The sequence below is a fragment of the Lutjanus erythropterus genome, chromosome 11, assembly GCF_056507025.1.
Source record: "Lutjanus erythropterus isolate fLutEry1 chromosome 11, fLutEry1.hap2, whole genome shotgun sequence".
Classification (NCBI taxonomy): Eukaryota; Metazoa; Chordata; class Actinopteri; order Lutjaniformes; family Lutjanidae; genus Lutjanus; species Lutjanus erythropterus.
In genome coordinates, this window is record NC_139327.1 from 25,534,907 (window position 1) to 25,555,395 (window position 20,489).

The window sequence follows — 20,489 nt, forward strand, 5'->3', positions numbered from 1 at the left end:
CTCAGTATTACTGTATGAGAAACTAATATTCTGCTGAGAATGAAAATTGCAAGGAAAATAGTCAATGATAATGACATTTCATCAGCAAAGATAAAGGCTTAGGAGTGTGTGGAAAAGGTTAAAGTTGTTGTTGTGTGCATTAGAAATGTAACGTGAAAATTGAATAACACAAATGTGTTTATTTGTGTCAGTATTCTTGTGTTTTTTGCTGGTGGACTATAAAGAGAGAAGATAAATTTGGAGCTCTGAGTGCCTCTCTCCTACACATCCGCTCTCCCTCTCCATCTCTTATTCTGGGCTAATTGAATTAGTGCCCGGGTTAGCGCTGTGTTCATTAAGCTAATGCTGTGTTGTTTACACACGACTCATGCTGCAATTAAGCAGACTCCATTTTGGGTGTTGAACTTGCACACACAGACACACTCTCACACTTCTCCTGTCATTTGTCTCTGATTCAAAGGGTTTTTTCTCACGCGACCTTCTTCTCTCTCCACCCCTGCAGAGCACTTTCAAGTTCAAGTCGGAGAGCGACATCCACCTGGCTGAGCACCACAAGCAGGTGTTGTACGATGGCAAGCTGGCCAGCTCCATCTCCTTCACCTACAATGCCAAAGCGACGGATGCCCAGCTCTGCTTGGAGTCGTCGCCCAGGGAAAACCCCTCCATCTTCGTCCACTCGCCACACGCACTCATGCTGCAGGTCAGTCTGGACAGATTCTTCATCACTAGCCTGGTAACAGACCTCTGAGTCACTGCCACGTCCCTTGATTTGTTCCCCAGCTCGCACATGAATGATTGAAGTAAAATGAAATGGCAGTTCAGTCTGATTATCAAGCTAGTTTGTCATCGGCTGACTCACACTCGCCTCATTTGTGCATTTGTGAAAAATCTGCAGTATTTTTCCTGCTGTAGTACTGTAGACGTGGGGTTTACCACAGAAGGACAAGTTAAAAAAAGAAAATACGAAAGGCACCATGTGAAAACAATTGGCTCTGTACCCTGCAATAAAGACAAATGTTTTGCTTTGAAGCTTGCATTTTTTTTTTTATTTTGGTGAGACTCTCCACTGTTAATTTAACTCTCTCTTTTGAGGTCATTGCTTGTACAGTAGTTATATTTAAACTAATATCTTTCCAAGTGTCCATCATTCAAGGTTGAACAGGCTCTGCTTTGCTAATGGTTCCTTTTCTTTGTATCTCTTTGTGAAATTTCTTTCTTTGCTCATTGTACGAATAATGGACCAGCAATTTAGACAATTACAAATTTGAAAGGAAGCGAGTGAGTCATTTTTATTTTTATTTTTGTACAGTTATTTTCATTTGGCAAAGGTTGCACAGTCATTTTTTAGGAGTTCAGTGAGTTAAGACAGCTTACAGAGTTACACAGGTGCCTACTTGCCAACCTTGACACCTCAAAAATAGCACATTTGTGTTTTAGACTTTGTTCCCTGCATTCTGGTGACTTTTAAAGGATGACAATAACAAAATAATAAGTACACATTTTTTGCAAACAGCAGATGACCTGTAACTATCACTAATAACACAATGGGACCACTTTACTTAGCCTTACCCCGTCTAATTTCAGGTTTGATTACGATGACACATGGCCATGTCCATACCTTCAGGTCTGTTTAGTAAATTAGCATTACATTCAGCAGAAACACACACACATAGCTGCAACAAGGACAGGGCAGAACGAGCCGACTTCTGTACAATACCACAGCTAACGCAGCTTGTGCTGCAGTATAAACTGCCACAAAATGCAACACGGAAACAGTTACTGCATCCAACTGACTGCTGCTGTTATTTAGTTTGCCTTAAATTCACATACGTTCACACAGTTTCTCTTTAGTGTCCCTCAGTTTTACAACATCAGTCCAACATTATGCCAGCCTGTTGAAATAGCCACAGGAGCAACAGCATGCTAACACCAAATTCAACAGGATAACCAACAAAATAAGCACTAAAACATAAAACACTACAAAACTTACAGCTTTCAATTTTGAGCTTTGGTCACTAACAGCGGGTATTTATCCATGAGCTTGAGCTTGAAATGTTTTTGGCAGGCACTTGTTAGGAAAGCACTCCATTGAAGTAAAATCCACACACATGTTGTCATCAAAAATAAATTTTTATCTTCTCACGTCTTCTGTCCTCTGAGGCTGGAGGCTGATTTAGCAGTTTGTGCTGCTTCTCTGAAATGCTGTCAATTAGTCTGGAGCCAGTAAATGATCAGTAAATAGCATGCGATTCAGAAATAAAATAAATAAATAAAATAAATCTGCATATGTCTCGCCCCCAGTAATAATGAATTAAGAAGTGCTTCTCTCCTTCTTTAAGTAACACTAGCGACTGTGCAACCAGTGAGAATTAGGTCAGGAAAGAGAGTAACAGCCAACTGACTACAAGGTGTCAGCCCTACTTTTCTTTAACTTTATCTCAAATTTGAAAATCTGTCATAAATCAGGAGAAATATGGGAGAACTGTGACCTGGGAAGTCAATAATAAACAGGAGTCTCCTGAGAAAATCAGGAAGGTTGGCAAGTTTGTACAGGTGCCATAAATAGAGTTTGGAAGATTTGAGTTTTGGAAAAAATTAAATTATCTGAAATCCAAAAGAAATAGTCCTTATTGTGCTTCAGCATTAGGAAAATGTCTTGTTTTCTACCAATCCTTTAAACTTCAAATAGATGAAAATCAGGAACAGGGCACTTAGAAGTACTGGAAAGCTTTGAAAACACTAGAATTTTAGTGTAATGTTTTCAAGGAATTAATTGAGTTTAGGATAAAATGCTTGGGAAAATTGTTCTGACTGAATAGTTTTGGTTGTTTTGGAGTACAGTAACATCTGATTTAATGTGATGAAGAAATTAAAACGGGCCTAAACCTTTTGTGTGTATATCAGTGTGCTGGAAAAGCTTAAAAATGCACCTCGTAAATGCTTGAAAAGTGCTTGAATTTGACTTTGGAGAACGTGTAGAAACCCCGCAGAAAGCTAATAAACAGCACAGAACAATATGTACATCCACTGTGAAATAAGAGCTCAGTTGTATTCATGACAGATTCGGTTTTTGAGCTTTAATTACTGTTCAAATTGTAGAAACGTTGCATTTCAGGCCAGTGGTAGCTGTTCTGCTGTATGTCTGCATATGAAAATTTAATTTTTAGTGGCAGTGAGCGAGTGTGTGATTTTATCTGTGCGTCTGTGTGTATGTACATACAGTATGTGCCTCTGTTTGCACTAACAGTCCATTTCCGTCCCACAGGATGTGAAGGCCATCGTTACCCACTCCATCCATAGTGCCATCCACTCTATAGGAGGCATCCAGGTCCTATTCCCTCTCTTCGCTCAGCTGGACTACAAACAGCTCAATGACAGCAGCGTGGACACCACAGTCTGGTGAGTGGACATAAACCCAGTGGTGATATAAACACTTCAAATTATTACTAGTACAGTAAATGGTGCAAGGATCCAAAAATGCACGTTTTATTGTTGAATAAACAACATTTACTGGAGCCGATTCTGGAGTGGACTCAGAGACAAAGGAGGGAAAGGGAAAAGATGTAAGACAAAAAAGAGCTTGAGATTAGATTAAGACGAATCTTGTATGTATGAGAATCATCTTCCATTTGAAAGACCAACCTTAGACAATTATGCTGCAGGCTAGAAATAACTGATTATGGAGAGCAGGTCATGCAAGTGTGAAAGGAAGAAGAGTTATGTGGTTTCCCCTGGGGAGATGAGCGGCTTTTAGAAAGTCGGAGTGTCTCTATTCTTCTCGTTCTGATATCGTCCTGATACCGCCTTCATCACCTCAGTCTCCAGAGTGTAAAATTTACAGGGATTCATTTGCAGAATATGACAGGGATTGTATATATTCTGCGTGTGTATAATCACCTGAAAATAAGAATTGCGTTTTCGTTACCTGAGGCCGGCTTTACACTGTGAAACTTTCATGTAACTTTATTTGGTTGAATCTTAGATGAAATTTAGTAGCAACTGAGTTTCATGGTGTAAAACTGTCTGTGACACTTGAAACTTGGCTGAAACTCGGCTGCAAGAGCTGAAAAGTTTTCAACTTTGTGAAACTAGTTTCATGCAACAGCCAATCAAAACGCTGATAACATATCACATGATTAATTCAAGCTATGATGCAGCATCAATGGTTTATTATCAGTAAAATGTACAAAATAATAAAACAGAGGATGATCTCACACCTGCCAAAACACTTTTTTCCCAGGTTTCTCCCATATTTCATGGCCTTCTCCCAGCACACACTCAGTTTGCTGTTTCTCCTGGGAAACTCCTATAATTTGCATGGCCCTCAAACTTTATTATAAATAATTGTCATAGCTGGGTCTGTAAGTTTTGTATGTTTGCTTGACACAGGCCCGGTTCAGGCTGCAAAAGCATGCGTTGCACCCTTAAATTGAAATTTTAATAATAAATGCCATACATAAGCTGGTTTGTCTGGCTCATGCACAACAGGAAACAGCTGTGCCAGTCATAGTTAAACATGAAAACGACACCTCGGCAAATGAAAAGCTTTACATTAGGAAATGTCCACCATGTCTAGATGGTTCAGAGCATCACAACATGAACACACATCGTGACAAATCTGCACCTAAAGACAGATGAGCGTAATTTTCCATCGGGGAGTAACGATCAAATTAAAAATAATGGTGTTGTTTTCAGGTAACTTAATGATGGTAAACACAGTGAACAGCCATGCGTAAGAGGGCTGTGCTCTGGCATGGCGCTTCTCAGAGGCTGTGGATTTATCAACACATCAGTCATGCTACCTTCAGAGATTTCATGAAATAAAGGCGGTTCATACAGAAAGCAACTCCGGACAGCAGATACACCCAGTATCTGACCCTGTTACTGAAGATAATCCTCAAATCTTGTTGTGAGCAGTTTCATGCTAGTGGAAAGAAAATAGTTCCAGTAGATTCTACCACAGGAAGAAAGTGAAAGTAGTTCCAACGTTCCAACTGCTCACAACAAGGTCTGTGGATTGTCTTGACTAACCGGGTCATTCTTTTTGGAAAGAGACATTACTGTTGAGTTGAGTTGAGTTCTTGAGCACCACAAGCTGAGTGCAATCTCATTCTGTTATATTTAAGAGAAAATAGTCATCTCTATCTCGAAAACTCATGTCATGTTTTTTTTTTGTTGTTTTATTCTTTTTTTCATGTCAGTTTTATATTGTGAACCCCACTAATCATACTTGTTACAAGTATAGTGAAACGTGTATTATTGCAGTTTGTTGTATTTAATCTTTCCTTGTTATACTTTATTTTATCTATCATCATTTTATTTAGTTATTTTCTGGGAGGAGCACATGTTTCTGTATGTTTATCACTTTAAAAAGCAATAAACAGTTAAAAGCAAAGATGTCCACACAGCATCACGTCATCAGCATGTGTGTCTGTTGCAGTGCCACTCTGTTGGCGTTCCTGGTGGAGCTGTTGAAGAGCTCAGTGGCCATGCAGGAGCAAATGCTTGGAGGAAAGGGCTTCCTGGTGATCGGATACCTGCTTGAGAAGGTCAGTAAAAGGCCTCCACGGTGAATTGTTTGTGTTTACACGTTCATGTGCATGTTGCTTGGGGAACAAGGAGGGCAGCCTTGATTTTGTACCTTGACCTCCACTAAACAAGTTTATAAAATGGCTCTGGGTTCATACTGCTTATGCAACTGCATAGCTTTTTTTATACTAGACACATTACATTTTAATTGCCTTTATACTCACGTTTGTCTGCGGGACATTCAGTGCTTATTTATTAGGCGCCACAAATGATGTCTAATACAAATAGTCCTGCCATAAATCCAACCTTCATGACAGTTATAATGGTTGAAACGGTTGTTGATTCAATTTTATGATCTTTCTGGAGGCTGCAGTTTGTGCTGCTCTTGAACTGTATTGCCTTATGCTAATAGGTGTTTCAATTTCTCAGGACCCAAAGTGATGTCAAGTTGCTTCTTTTGCCAACCAACCACTGAAAACCTGAACACTCTTCACTTACTATCATAAATGACAGAAAAGCAGCAAATCTTCACATTGAAGAAGCTGCAACCAGCAAATAATTGACATTTTTGCCAGAAAAATGACTGAAATGATAAATCAAAATAGTTAGCAGCTAATTTTCTTTCATTCAACTTATCAATTAATCAACTCATCGTTGCAGCTCTATTTTTTTGGTCTGCCCCATTTATGTGGGGGTAGGCAAAATAACAGAAATATTTATTTTCATTAAGGAAATTTATATAAAGGAGCAACACACACATGCCAGTGAGGATTACAGAACAAAATCAGCTTCTGTGTAACAACAAAGTTAATGCTAGCAGTGCTAACATAGCACTGAGTACAAAGTAAACTTTAAAAAAAAGCACAATGAAAAAGCAGTTACCACATCTAATTTACTACTTTTTTTATTTAGTTGCTTCAAATGAGGCTTAACATTTACACAGTTTCTCTTGACTGTTCCTCAGTATTACATAATTAGTCCCGCATCACCCCAGTCTGTGGTGATAGCCACATTAGCAACATGCTAGTGCCAAATTCAATAGGGTAACTTACAAAATAAACACTATAATAAGATAAAGTAAAATTCATACACACATTGTCATCAAAAAATCTATTTATTGTTTAGTCTATCAAATGTAAAATAGGCTCTTCATTTACTATCATAAATGACAAAGATAAACAGCAAACAGCATTTTTAACAAATAAGAAAATATAAAAGTATAATAGAATATATAAAATAGGTAGGGTGCCCCTATGCTGGGAAGAAACTCAACAAAAGTGCCCTCTTCGACTGCCCTGTGGTAGATAAAACATGATAAAGTGCCCTATAGAGTGCCCTTCCAATGGACAAAATGTGATAAATTACCCTCTAGTGCAGCATTTGCCAATCCCAGTCCTAGGGGCCCAGTATGTTCTAGAAGTTTCCCTGCACAACACACTGCAGAAGCCTGAAAACCTGTCCGTTTGAATCAGGTGAGTTAGAGCAGGGACGCATCTAAAACGTGCAGGGTAGTGGGCTCGTAGGACCAGGTTTGGGAAACGCTGCTCTAGCGAGCCATTCCTGTCAACAAAACATGATAAAGTGCATCTTGACTTTGGCTGTGCTGGTGCCTCACTGCATACAGCCCTTTTCTTTCCACCCCTGCCCCTCAGTCCACCACTGAATTAATCAACTAATTGTTGCAGCTGTAGTTTCTATTATTTTTGTCCACCCCATTTATCTGAGGGTCGGAAAAACAACAGAAACATTTCTCTGTATAATGCAGTGTAGTTCAGCAGCACCCGAACCGCATCTCCAAAAGTCATCATACAGTTGAATCAACACCTCTCTGAAACAACAAAAAATGTTTATTAATTTAGTTTTTTGTCTTCCGACTGCAGCGGGAGATAACAGTATGTCACAAATGTGCAAAAAGATGATTTGAAAGATGGAGAAAGAGACAGTGATATCATGAATTAAATCACAGACTTGTCTGCTGGTGTAAATTAATGACTTGACACCTTTTGGCAACTGTTAATAAAGGAACCTAAAATAATGCAACACAAAGCTCAGCAGCAGCAGGTTATTTGTAGATCTTTATCATACTGAACTCATTCAACTTGTGTGTTGTGTCACTAAAATGTCAAACAGTAACCATGGCAACTACACACTGTACTGTATGGATGTACTATTCTTTTGTAACAGCCTAAAGGAGCTCTATTAGTGAGATGTCTTCGTTATAAAACACAGGAAGATATATATATATATATGTATGTGTGTGTATAAATATATATATATATATATGTATGTGTGTGTATATATATGTATATGTGTATATATATATATATATATATATATATACATATATACATACATACATACATACATACAGTCTTAGAAATAAGGATGCCAACTAGAACCATAAAGTTTTCTTTGGCTTGTCCCCATAGGAGAACCCTTTTTGGCTAAGGCTAGACTTTTTTTTTTTTACAAAGGTTCCACTTGGAAGAGCCAAAAATAAAGGCTTATTTGTAGAAACATTTATGAAAGGTTTCACCCAGTTTCTTTGGTGTACTGGTTCCACCCAAAAACTACCGAGCAGCCAAGAACCTTTTTATTCTCCAGGAGTTTTACCAAGAACACACTCAGGGTTCTATAGAGAACCTTTATAAATTCCAAGGGTTTTATCTGCAACCCACCTGGGGAGTTCTACCGAGAATCTTTTTATATTACGGCACAAAGAACCATTGACAAAAGAGTTCAAGGATCTCAACAATCATTGAAGAACAGTTTCTTCCAAATAGGATTCTTTGGATGAAAACGGTTCTTAATGGAACCCTTAGTGTTACAGAGAACAGTTGACAAACCCTTACTTCAAATTAGGATTCTTCATAGGTTCTGAGTAGAAGCTCATCCCTTAAGGAAGAACCCTTATGGAACGTTTATTTCTATGAGTGTAGCTCAGCGTCTGATCCTACTGCACTCAGCTCAGCCTTTCATATCATTATACAAAACTGACATTTCTGTCTAATCTGTCTTGTTCTAAACTATATGAAGACATAAAGACAGATGTCAAATAAGAGATTTTTATAACCATGCAGTCTGGTTAAATTGCACCTTATATTTCCTGTCTTTCACACAGTCGTCACGAGTCCACATCACCAGGGCGGTACTTGAGCAGTTCTTGTCCTTCGCCAAGTATCTGGATGGTCTACCTCACGGGGCGCCACTGCTCAAACAGCTCTGTGACCATGTCCTCTTCAATGCTGCCATCTGGATACACACCCCTGCCAAGGTCTGTTTATTTGTGTGTATCTACTCAATGTGTTTTTTTTGTGTGTGTGTGCGTGTGTGTTTGCATGACCTTGCTGCAATGATGGTCTGAATGAGAGAATTAATGGGATGATAGATTCCAAACAGGTATTACACTTTAAAAAAAAGCAAAGGAAGGGAGAGCATGTTCACTTTTTTCTGAATGCAAGAGAAATTGAGACAAGCAGCGTCAAACGAAGAAGAAGGAGGACTGACATCTCAGTGGCCATTGCCCTTTACAATAATATAACAAAGGAGGTTGCAGGACACAGAGGGACGGGCTGGCACGTCACGCAAGGAAAGGACAGAACACGCAAGCGAAGGAAACAAAGAGAAAACGTGACATTTGAAAAGACCCCAGGACAGGAGAGGGATGTGTAGTTCCTCTTTTCTCTCTCACTCTGAACTAGATGTGAGTGTTCCTGGCGTTCCCGCAGGGCCAGTCAGCTCCTGCCTCCATTATTTTCAGAACTTCCTGACTCCCTGTCTTCTCCCCTCTGACCCTGAGATGTGATTGGCTCCTGGGTATAGCAGCACTGCTCTCCAGGGCATGCTGCAGTTAAGGCAGAAGAAATTTGACTGAGATGTTGCTGCTGCTGCTGCTGATGCTGCTTGGGAGGATATGGAGGGTGTGAAAGTCAGAATCAAACACCGCAGAAACAAATCAACCTTAGTTAACATTACAGCTGTAGTCAAACAAAGAAAATGTTTATGTCTTGAGGGGAGCTCTTGATTTGTGAAACTCATGAGAGATTTGTTCGTTTTGTTTCTTCATTGTGCATGTTGTACAAGCTAACATGAGAACACTGCGGTGAAGATCTGCTTAGGTTTAGGGGCAAAAAACACTTCAGGGAAAGATAACTTTCACAAGATCGTTTGTGGGTGGGGGTTCCCTTGGAGACCCGACCAAAAAAACTGAAATTTTTAAACTTTTCAACCAATCACTTGGTAGATGGGACAAAAAAACTGCACGATCCCTCTAGATTAACTGAATCAGCCACAGTGAACTGAATGAACTCTACCCGGTAACCCAAATTGGTGCTAATCAAAGTTAAACATTGCCAAGCAAATTAATTTCTGCAGGTTGACAGAGTAATTTTCAAGATGGATCCACATCGTATCCCATGAACGATATTAGCACCTTCAGACCTTTTAAGATTTCTTACAGAGAATAGTATCCACTACTGACCAGTTCTGTTTTGCTATCGTTATGCTTCTGTCCCTGCAGGAGACTCGTTTGTGACGTGTCACCAACCTTCTAGTGGGGCAGACATGCGCAGAAAGAATTTATTTCAACCAGAGAGAAATAGTTGGAATAAGCTTTTGCATCATTATTTCCCTGAACAGATTATCTTAAGTTTACACAACCTCTCTCAACCCCAAAATAACATACTTCAGGTCTGCATATGTCCCACCCCCGCAAATATTGCACCATTCTGTCCTCATGAAAGTAACACCAGCAACCGTGTGATCAATGAGAAGTTGGTCAGATAAGAACAAATCGACCAATCAACCACAAGGTGTTAGCTCAAGTTGACACATCATGGCGAAACAGGAAAAAGTGCCTCTAATTGAACGCCAGTACAAACAAAAATAGAATGAATTGCCTGTAAACATTCAGCAGGGTCATAATAAGATCAAGACAAGCATAATAAATCTACTGAGTAGCAACACACGAAAAACACTTTAATCCTTTAATCTTACTTCCACTGTACGGTTCTGTCTCCCACTGAGCTTTATTATTTTCCACTTCTCAGGGTATTATTATCACCTTCATTATTGGCAAGAATAGCCTTGGTCATATTCAGGACTTAATGAAACACTCAAAGAAATCACATCTGAACCTCATCTCCCATCTCTTTTTACTCTTTTAATGTGTCCCTAGATTCGCAACAAAAATAAAGAGGCCGTCTTCTTTACCAAGCACTTCTACATAATCCTGTCAGAGTCGGAGGGACGTTCACTACGACCTATCGTTGCTGCGGTTTTATCAGCCCAAACTATTGTGCTACGATCAAGGGATTTCAGGTTTTTCTGCAGCCGAAACCTGTTGTTAACCGCAGCAGATAAACACATCTGCTCAACCAAAGTGAGATGTAATGTAATGAGGGCCATTCAAGTCGGTGGAGTGCACTCATTCACATTCCAGATGAGCTGTGGTGCGGTTTGGTCAGGCCGCTAATTTCATCCGCTTAAGCAGAGCTGCCTTGTTAAGGCTGGTCCTTAGCGTTGTGGTCGCCGTAATGAGCTTGGAGATTTGTGATAATGCAGCAGACTCGAATCTGTGTATGGGCGATGCGCTCCTAGAAATAAAGGTTCCAGAAGAGTTCCACTTGAAGGGCTGAGGTTCTACCCAGAACCATTTGCTTATGAAGAACCCTCTTTTGAAGAAATGATTTGTCAAGAGCCCTTTGGAAGACTAAGGGTTCTAGTAAGAAGCCTTTTCACCCGAACAACTGTTTTTGGGAGACAGAAAGAACTCTTTTGTCAAGGGTCTTTTGTATGATAATATAAAGGGGTTCTCAGTAGAGCTTCATGGGTGTGTTCTAGGTAAAATCTCTGGGATATGAAAAGGGACTCAGGAGAATCCCCTTGGTGCATCATAGATAAAACTCTTGTAATATAAAAAGGTTCTAAGGAGAACCCCCTTGTGCAGTTTTAGATAAAAACCATTGAATAAAAAAGGCTCTCTCTAGAACCCTCTAGGTGGCTTCTTGATAAATCTCTTGGGATATTAAAAAGGTTCTCAGTAGAACCCCTTTGTGGGGTTCTAGATAAAACCCTTGGAATATAAAAAGGTTCTTTGTAGATCCCTGTGAGTGGGTTCTGGATAAAACCTTTGGAATATCAGAAGGTTCTCAGTAGGACCCCCTTGCAGGACTCTAGATAAAATCCTTGGAATTTAAGAAGGTTCTGTGTAGAACCTCTTGGGTGTGTTCTAGATAAAAATGCAATATAAATGAAATATAAAAAGGCTCTCGATAGAACCCTCTTAGTGTGTTCCAGATAAAAGCCTTTGTAATACAAAAGGGTTTTCAGTGGAACCTCTGGGTGAGTTTTAGATAAACCTCTTGGAATATAAGAAGGTTCTTGGTAGAACCCCCTGGCTGGGTTCTAGAAAAAAATAGTTGAAATATAAAAAGGTTCTCGGTAGAGCCCTCACCAACCATCCCAGTTCTGGTTCACGCTCCCAATTTTTAACCATTCCAAACATTTCCACCAAAAATCAACTGGCTTGGAACCCTAAAAGTTGGTTCCCAGCTAGAACCAAAAAATTAGCAGGTTTTCCTTAGGAACCAAAGTGAACATGTCATATTCTACAGGTTGTTGTTCATTGCACAACACTCTTTGTTCATGACATCCTTTATTGTTCCACTCAAAACTGGTGGAAATGTGTTCTGGTTCGAGCCATTTCGATGGAAAAGGGCCTAGGGACGGTTCTGGGTGGAACCATTCCACCACAGAAGGCTTCTCTGTAGAGCCTCTCATAGTGGGTTCTGGGTGAAAACAGATGGTTGTCCTATAGCACCTTTACTGAGCGTGGAGAGGATCGGTTAGTGGAATACTAAGAGAGGGGAGAAGGAGGGTAAGAGACGGAGGCAGCGAAGGAGTGAAGAAGGAAATGAGCAGTTGGAGAACGCCGTCCTTAAATGTCAGCGCTGCGTACGGAGCTCCTCAGATGTTTGACGGCTTCAGGCACACAAAGATCAAAAATAGAGGAAAACGTTGGTGCCTTAGCTTGAGGGAAGTTTCCTCTCACTCCCCTGTGGCTGTCTTTTCACAATAAAACAGCCTTTTGTTTGAGCACCAGAAACACACACAGATGATTTGTTTCTCCCCGGCAGGTGTCTGACAGTTCGTATTTGTCCGTCGACCTTTGTGTATGCGCCTGAATCTGCTGTATAAATGCGTGTGTGTGTGCGTGTGTGTGTGTATACAGGTCCAGCTTTCCCTCTACACATACCTGTCATCGGAGTTCATCGGCACCGCCACCATCTACACCACCATCCGTCGGGTCGGCACCGTCCTGCAGCTGATGCACACTCTGAAGTACTACTACTGGGCCATCAACCCGCTGGAGTGCAGTGGAATCACTCCCAAAGGTCTTGGTACGTTCACGCAATTTGCACATAAAGGCACGGTCAGTGTAAGAAGAGAGAAAAAAGGTAAGAAAAAGTGAGCGAGGAACAAGGACAGGCCCTTTTACACTCCTAATGAACACCACTAGAGATTTGAAGACACTATTCTTCTCCTCGTTTCTGTTGCATGTTACATATATGAGACTATAGTGTGTCCATACAGTACATGACATTACAGCTCTCCATTTCTGTCTCAAATGCTCCCACTCTGTTCACTCCATCCCCTCTTCTCCTTTACAATCTCTGTCTTCATTTGTCTTAAACAGGGGAGAGTCACCATATTTTTTTCACTTTGCACACAGAGAGAATATATATCATTTTCAGGCAGACAACCTAGAATTAATTTTCACCCAAATTGTCACTGACACCGCTGTGGTTCTCACCCCTTCAAAATAAACTTGAGCTGATTCAAATTGATAGAGGTTTCATTAAATCAACATATTTCCTAAAGGGAGCTGGCGTCTCTCGATTAGTGCAATTCACAGATGCAGTTGACCCAGACATTACTAGATAAAGGCTTCCATTGATTAATACATAGAGCGGGGAGTTTTTCATTTTTAAATAAAGACTTTCTCGGCCAAGGTCACATTAACGAGGTCAAACACAAGAGGATCTGAAGTCCACACTGGCCAAAAATCAGCAATATCTTTCTCCCTAATCTACATTATTTCTGAGCCTATACAATAATCATCACTCTGACACACTTGTTAAAGATTTCTTTCTTTCCCTGATTGCTGTTAAAACAGTGGAGTGCTGTGGCGCTGCGCCAGCTAACAAGTACATTTCACACTTGTCATGACAAAAATGTAGAGGAGGAAGTTTATAGCTACCTGTGAAACATGAGAAGTTCTAATATTGTGTTTCCACACTTATAGGAAATGAAAGACATGACAGAGGAGATAACTCCTAATCAAATCATGAAGAAAGGTTCAATTTAAGCCTCTTTTAACCTCAGTTTGATTTACTTCAAACCCAGATTAAATCTAATTCTCTTACACCGAAATGTGAATCTCCTATTTAAACTGTGATCCAGTATTAGCTTTAAATATACGCTACACTGGTTTTACTTTTAAAAGGGCTGCCTTTTTGAGATGCATTAAGCAAAATAATCCATTTCCTCAACCCAAATGAGATTTATGACGCCTCTCTTCTCACTTTTGCTCCAGTTGATGATTCAGCCAAAAGGTTTTGCTCAAAGGAGAAATTGTAGTTTCTCTGCCGAGCCATCATGAGCAGGCCCACTAGTCTAAATGACATTTTAGCTAGCTAGCAAACAATATAATGTTTTTCTGTTGTTGTTTTTGTTGTTTTTCTAGCTAACTAACAAGCAATCTTTTTAGCTAGATAGCTGACAATATAGCTAAAAAAAAAAACTAGTTAGTTTGTTTTTTAAACGTTTTAGCCAGCTAGGAAACAATATAATGATTTTTGTTGTTGATGTTGTTTTTAACCTACATCCCTAAATTTGGATTTACAAAACTGATATTAGAGTTTAATTGTACACCAGAGCTCTGCTTAGTTTTAAATCTTTGATTAAATTAATCTCTGTTGGTGTGATGCTGTCTCAGACTCTTCTAGCCAAACTTTCTCCATGAGGTTGAGCTTTGTTGTCCTCCTCTGAAAATCCTTATATTTTGACCAGACTTTGCCTGAAATACAACTGTTAGTTTACTCTTCCTGTTTATGTTTTATATATTTGATCATTTGTATTTTAAGTCCCTGAAACTCCCTTTTTACTCTTGAAATGACTTTAACCCTTGTGTGTGTCCAGTAGGCACTAATAAAGACTTTCCATGAACAATTAGCTTTTTAAGATGAGCTTAGAGGTGTTAAAACTGTTAAATCAGTTTTAGCGTTCAGCTGAAAGCAACCACACGAAGACCTAAAGTCAATAATCAATGCGACTGAATGTTTAATGGCTTTGAATGGTGATTCAAACTGGCAGAAACGGACAGATAACATGCATTCAGTGGGTGTGAGTGGGTAACTCTCCTTTCCCTTAACAACCACTCTTCATGAGCAGGGCTGAGCAGCTCCGTGGTGCAAATGTTTCTGTGTATTTGAAAGTTAATAAGACCACTGCACAAAAAGATTCTTTATTCCTTTAAAAATTGGTTTCTTTAGAGGAAAAACAGCCTGTGTGTTTTTATTTTGAACTGAAATGTGTGCACATCTTTTTGTTTCCTGTGAAATAGAGTGTATTCAGAAACAAAACTTTTTTGATTTCAATTATAAAACACATCATATTCTAAACACAACACAGCAGCAAACCAGATTTTATATTTATTCTTTGTAATTCAGCAGAGAATAGTCTTAACACAGCCAGTGTGGCAGCACAGCAGAGCTTCAGAGAGGTCGGAGCAGGCCTTTCACTTTAATCAACCCCATCTTTTTTGCCCGGGACCCTCCACTGACGATGAGTGCGCATCCCGGCGTTGCCATGGCAACAGACAGATTTGATTGGCAGATCCAAGGGAGCTTTTGGAATTTCTAATCAAGTGGCTGTCTGGCTTCTTCTCTGTTTGGCGATATTGCTGTTTGACTGCTGGGATTTATCCCCATAAAGAAGCACTGATAACGGTAGCAATTAGCCTCAGACTCGCACTAATGGCTGTTCAAAGCTAAAGGATGAGCTAGCTGCGTTTTAAAAGTCCGCGTATGTGTGTGTTCTTCACTATACTGTAAGAGTGCGATATGCATTGATGGAATTAATTTACATAGTAATGGGTAGATAGTTTAAACATACAATTGGCTTTGTGGAGAGAAATGTACTTAACTGTCCTCAGTTTGAAGTAATGAGGCTGAATCCAAGCTGCAGATTAAGATTTTTTTTCTTTTTTTGTATTTGTGTATTTTTACCCTGCACCTGCTTTGAATCTGGTTAGAAATACAGAGTTCCTCAACAAGATTTCCTCGTGTTTTACAAATAACTCCAGTTGATGTGGATAAAAAAATTGCTTCCAGCACCACAAAAAGGGAGAGTGTGTGCTGTACCTGATAAAAACACCTCAGGCCTTTTACACTAGACAGGTGCTTTGCTTTTGTGCTCTGCAGCTAAATTATAATACAACAAAATAGTGATTAAATAGCTTCTATTGTGTGAAACGAGAAAAAAAATTAATGACATAAAAGTTCTGACAGTATTTGTGTTTAATTTATTTATTGCTTTTTCTAAACACTATCTTTTGTGTCATAAGTAATTTTTAGCATACATAAGCTGAATGTTGATTAGTCAGAGATGTCACCACTTCCCCATGATTTGGAGTCTGTGTGTGTCCTCAGAATACGATGCAGCCGGTTTATAACACAACACACCCGCTGAGATAACTTTCTACTTATTTGAACCCAAACCCCAGTCTCTTCCTAAAACTACATGAATTGTTTTTGTGCCTAAACCTAGCTATGTAGTTTTCTGGCTAAATGCAGCCAAAATGAAGCCATTGTGTGTGTGTGTGTGTGTGTCTTGCAGTAGTTGTGTTTTGTAGAACAGTGGGATTTTTAAATGCAGGGTGTTTGCCTGAACAGTGGTGAGAACAGACACAAAAAAACCCTTACATGTTTTTCAAGGACACGCCTTAGCAGAAACGATGCTCTCCTCCTATTCTCCTCAGCTGTAAAGGCACAATGTCACCACCCTAATATGTAAGACCGCCGTTAAAACTTTGGATTGGTTTGACAATACAGGTTTTTTGTTTTCAGAGGTTGTCACAGAGTCATTATTAGTTTCAGGTATTTATGTTATTTAATAATGTTTAGTTTCAGTTTAGTTTTTATTAGATTCATTATTACTTATAGCTTTTTTTTTTATTATAATATGAGAGGCACCATCTGGAGAAAGATTTAGAAATTCAGAACAGGTATGGCAATGCTAACATATTATAATGTTCATTTTTCATTTCATTCATTTTTGGCCTAGTTTTTATTTTTATTTTAGTTAACTAGAATTTTTTTTACACCTAGTTTTTGTTAACCATAATAATCTTCGCACACAGATTATAAAAACGTCCACTTAGACCAGTGTCTCCAGTATTAACCTAAAATCTAGAAAAAATATACATAAATCATTGAATGAGAAGTTGTGTCCAAACTTTTGACTGGTATTGTTATGTGCAGGCAAATAATGTGCACGTAATGTGTCTAAATTCATTAAAAAACCTTCTCCTCGCAGGTTGTCATTGTCTGCAGAACAAATGACCGTATAAAACTGTGAGTCAGATCAGCATAAAAGGAGCACAAGAGGAAGAAAATTCATTTTAAAAAGTAAAAGATGATAATTAAAGCTGCCCTCGAGAAACGGTTCCTATGAATATATATGCTTTATTAAAATCTTCTTTAGAGAACAGTTGCACCTGGTACATCCACGCTCTCGTTTGACACGACCCTGCTGCGTAACCATGATGGATGGCGAGTGTCGCCACTCCTCCAACACGTTCCGGCTTGACGAGTAAAGATGATGGATCACAGGGGATCGCTTCAGTGTCATGTTTTGGCTTTGTGAGGAGCAGGTGAACCGGCTGAAACGCCTCCACACTCACATGATTTAAGAGCAGCAGAGCGTGACGAAGATACAGAGGAGAAGCCTCATATCTTCTTCCTCTCACACCCTCCGTCTTTTATGTTTCTCTTAGCTGACTTCCGCTGGCTAAGCAGCTACGGGTCAGATATCGGTTTAAATGCTCTGAGAGGTGCATTTCATTGAGCTTACAATAAACACAGTTTGCAGTTGCAGTACTCTCCCCTTTGTAGCTCGCATAAAAATAAGGCGGATTCCAAACATCCTGACGCAGCAGAGTGTGCAGCGGCGAATGCACACAAGCCGGACATCATAAATGTTTATTGTTGCCTTTTCAAATTAACAAACCTCTGTTGGGAATGTAGAGTGCTGATGAAAACAGGTAGCTTGCAAGGTTTATTGTGTACTGATAAAGAATGAGGGGTAACGTAGGGAAGAGGAAGTCAACTTTAACTGTGAGCATTAAAGGAAAAATGCCCTTATTTCTAAAAAGGGTGGGTCTTACATCATTCTTGCTTTGATCTGAATCTATTCATCTTTTGGACTATTTGGCACCATATTCCATTAGTCAGATATTTGGCAGCCGTTTTGAGCCGATTCATCACAGCCGTAAGCTTCTAGTGTATCTGACGCACACATTATACACCTCAAAAATGAATGAAATACAATTACGAGAATGAAAGTGCAATGCCAACATCTGAGTTGTCAGTTTTCTTCTCAAACAAGTGTTTCTGTGCCATAGATTCAGATGTAAAAGGGAGATTTGAAGCCTCTTAATGCAGCTATATTTCAGAATGAACAAACACAACAGTTGAAGACAAGAAATTACATCAATCCGGTGCCTCTTAAAGGGATAGTTTGGATTATTTGAAGTAGGGTTGCATGTGGTACTTATCAGCAGTGTAGTAAGTGTATTACCTACACTAAATGGAGGTCGCCACGTTCCACTTTGGAGAAGCAGAGAGGAGTAACAGCATGGAAGCTAATAGGGGTATCAGAATTTTACTGTTTCTGTTGTCACAGAAGAATTGTAAATATTTACATAACAGTTGTCAGGGCATAAAACCAGTTATCCAGTGATGTTTACAAATCATGACTTGATAGTCTAACAATAGCATAGCTGTCAGTGTAAATAGAAAAAGATCCAATTGAATTGTGACCTTAAAATCAAAAGCATTAATGAATCGTGCATTTGGAGAATCATGACACCCATGTGCTGTTGTGGACAGGGTAAGCAGCAAAACTATATTTTAGATGCTGAAAAAAAGACCCACGTCAAAGAAAAATCTGTAATGTAGTGTACACTACATTTAGAATATTTTCACCACTTTACTTTGCCGACAGACAGCCTTTTCCAGCGGAAAACTGCCATTACGTAAGCCAAATATCATTCTATACAAATCCACCAAACTTCATAGGCAAAATCAGTCATTCAGGTGTTGCTGGTCTACCAGCTGCCTTGATCTGTTAGTTTGTTTGTGTTATTCTATGACCTCAGTGTGAAGTTACACAATAACACAAACATTAACTGATCAAGGCAGTTGGTAGTCCAGCAACTCCTGTATTCTGTGGGACAAAATTACTAGTTTTCTTTAAGGACTGGTTGCTTTGGAGTGAGCGATATTTGGCTAATATAACGGCAGTTGTTCCATCTGAAAAGGTTGTCTGATGGCAAAGCAAATTTTTAATCTGGCTTAAATGCCATTTGTTGCTGACCTTGTCCACTCTGCCTCCTCAAACTGGGGGTAATACAATGACAATAGATATCTCATGCAACCACACTTCATATAATCCAAACTATCCCTTTAAATGCATTGTAAAGGTAATTGAGGTCTGTGGCACTTCATGAATCACAGCAAAATGGAGCTGAATGCTTGAAGACGTCACAGCTTTTTAGAAAGAGCCGATGACATCAGACTCACATGAGAAATTACTCCTGTTATGCATCAGATGCTTTTGTGTTTTTAGCTTGATTATTTCTCTGTAGCCCGGCACAGCAAACAAACTGACTGAGTGCCAGAGCTCTAAAGTAGATACAGTGGATTACAGCGCCTGTTTGGTTTGGATCATTTGGACGATCAATCACATTTTTTGTAAATTGCCATGTCTTTGCTGTAATCAGTTAGATTAGTACAACTATAAAATATCCAGATCGCCGAATTGCCTCTCGAGGTAATGACAGTTTACATTTCTATCATAGAGTTGTGTGTCTGTGTGTGTTTGTGTTAACATGTTTTTCTCTGCTCTCCAGGAAGCCTAATAAAACCTAATATCAGTAAACAGTAGGGCTCAGTCAGACTGAGCTGCAAACTTATTTAGCTGATCGTTATCGTGCATAAAAATGGATTTTTAACAGGAAATTATTCTTTTGTTTGTGTTTGTTTTTTTTTTTTTTTCTTAGACGGACCACGGCCGTCCCAGAAGGAGATCATCTCGCTCAGAGCCTTCATGCTCCTCTTCCTCAAACAGCTCATACTGAAGGTACGGCGAAAGAATCGGATTATCTTCATCACATACTTTAAATTGCAAGAAATTACTTCTTACCATTATGTCCTCTGTTGTTTTTCTTCCTCCTGGGGACCATTGGCTTAATCTGAAATGTGTGTGTCTGTGTGGAGAATTGCATTATAGGTCAGCAGCCTGAATGAAGCACTGGAAGCTGTTGTGTTTGTGTGTGTTTGTATTGATTTCCTTCATTTACGTGTGTGTGTGTGTGTGTGTGTGTGTGTGTGTGTGTGTTAGGTTGGTGCTGCTTCACGGTTAACATTTATCAACAAAGAACAGGATTAATGAAGTCATCTGAGGTTAATGAGATGTAAAAACACATTTTTGAGAATTGGGACAAATCATGTCCTTTGAAATTATTAATACTAACACTCTAATTCCAATTTCTTTTGGTGAAAGTTTATTTTTTAAGGATTTATACATGTGAAATATATGTAATTTATAAAATATTTTGGTCTTATTAAATATTTTTAGTTTCTAAACTTGCTCTTTGGCAGAAAACACCCTTGTCC

At 39.3% G+C, this 20,489-nt stretch overlaps 1 protein-coding gene across 1 annotated transcript in view; it reads left to right on the top strand.

The window, feature by feature from the left end:
- nbeaa (neurobeachin a) overlaps positions 1-20,489 on the top strand; it is a 167,504-nt gene that overhangs the window by 81,317 nt on the left and 65,698 nt on the right. The window contains exons 9-14 of the mRNA XM_084729805.1: positions 503-700; positions 3,266-3,399; positions 5,441-5,549; positions 8,651-8,803; positions 12,761-12,929; positions 19,874-19,953. Of these exons, the coding sequence (XP_084585931.1) occupies positions 503-700; positions 3,266-3,399; positions 5,441-5,549; positions 8,651-8,803; positions 12,761-12,929; positions 19,874-19,953 (843 nt within the window). The remainder of the gene's footprint in view (positions 1-502; positions 701-3,265; positions 3,400-5,440; positions 5,550-8,650; positions 8,804-12,760; positions 12,930-19,873; positions 19,954-20,489) is intronic.